This window comes from Halyomorpha halys, unplaced genomic scaffold, assembly GCF_000696795.3.
Source record: "Halyomorpha halys isolate HHAL.00 unplaced genomic scaffold, Hhal_1.1 Scaffold326.1, whole genome shotgun sequence".
Lineage (NCBI taxonomy): Eukaryota > Metazoa > Arthropoda > Insecta > Hemiptera > Pentatomidae > Halyomorpha > Halyomorpha halys.
Genome location: NW_027106117.1, coordinates 1,002,087 through 1,003,636, shown reverse-complemented (window position 1 = coordinate 1,003,636; position 1,550 = coordinate 1,002,087). Strand labels below are relative to the sequence as shown.

The 1,550-nt window shown below is 27.1% G+C and overlaps 1 protein-coding gene across 1 annotated transcript in view; it reads left to right on the top strand.

Annotated features, from left to right (window-relative positions):
• Positions 1-1,550, top strand: part of LOC106681316 (legumain) — a 32,131-nt gene that overhangs the window by 24,979 nt on the left and 5,602 nt on the right. The window contains exons 5-6 of the mRNA XM_014421568.2: positions 372-457; positions 560-698. Of these exons, the coding sequence (XP_014277054.1) occupies positions 372-457; positions 560-698 (225 nt within the window). The remainder of the gene's footprint in view (positions 1-371; positions 458-559; positions 699-1,550) is intronic.

The window sequence follows — 1,550 nt, the reverse complement described above, 5'->3', positions numbered from 1 at the left end:
TTAAAACAAAACTTTTTTTAGTTTTTCTTTTTTTACAAACCAACAAACTAGGCTCAAATATTTAGTCTAGTCTGGCTAACATAAATCAATGGATCGACAAAAAAAAATATATAAATAAATAAAATGCTTGTAATACAAAATCTGATAATGATTTTTGTATAATTAACCCAAAACGACCTTTTCCCGAGCTTTAGCCTTTCTTAGTGGATGCATGATGTATGTTTATAGCACCAAGTGTGATGTAACTATATTAAAAAAATATTATTAATCAATTAAAAAGAATGTATAATTAATATTTATTATCAATCTTGAATTTAAAAGATTTTATAATAGTAAGATTACCATAAAAATAATGTTTGTTTGTTTTTCAGACCGTAACTGCAAAAAATTTTCTGAACATTCTTGAGGGAAATGCAGCAGCTTTGAAAAATGTAGGAAGTGGAAAAGTCCTTCAAAGGTAAGAAAAATGAGTTTTTAAGATAAACTACATAAAAAAAAATTAAATGTCAATTATTATTGAGGCATAGAGGGCGTATAATAATTATTTTTTGCATTTTAGTACTGAAAATGACACCGTTTTCATCAACTTTTCCGATCATGGAGGTACTGGTATACTTGGCTTCCCAAACACTTTGTTAAAGGCCAATGACCTTGTTGCTACCTTGAATAAAATGAGCAAAAACAATATGTTTGCCAAAGTAAGTACCAAGGATCGTTTCTTCTATTACACTAATTATAACAGCATCTCATAGCTTGAAAGATCATTTTTGTTGGAGTTTTTCCTAATAAACTATTTTATTTTTTAAAGTGATAGTGTCGTATGGACCACCTTCAGGGTTATACGAATGAAAGAAAAAATGAATATCAACATAAAAGTAGTTCAATAAAATAAAACAATCGTTTAAATTAAAAAATCGTATAAATAAAAAAAAAAAAAAGAAAATTGAATGAATAACAATATATGATTACAGGTTTGTTCCATGACGAGTTAATACTAACATCCGACTGGCGGACGGATGTTCACTACGCGTTTTTCTTTCTAAATTCTATAACCCGTATGCACCAACCAGTTTGATGGTACTTTTGAATCGTTGGATAAAACCTTATGCCCATCATTGCAGAATAAATTACTTAGTGATATATACTGTATGAACAGTACAAATATGACTTCAAACCTAATCATTATTCTCCTTTATTTTTTTAAACCATAATCACGGTAAACTATTCATTTTTATTACATCAGAGTTGTACAATGAATGTAATATAAATTATAACATTCTGAAAATAAAACTCTTTGTTTTCGTATTGACTCCAAAAAAGAAAAGAATAATGTATTAGCAATGATACAGTTACCTATTGTACAAGCCACGTTTGTTTTATTTTAAGCGTTATTTTTTTAAAGAAAATTAAAACATTAATAATATTTATTGTTTCTGAGAACACAATAAGTACCTCTGGAACTGAACTGAACGTTTTATTTATTGATAAATATTACAATCTGCCACAACAATTTATAAATATATAAAAAGACAAAAATAATACAGTAAGAT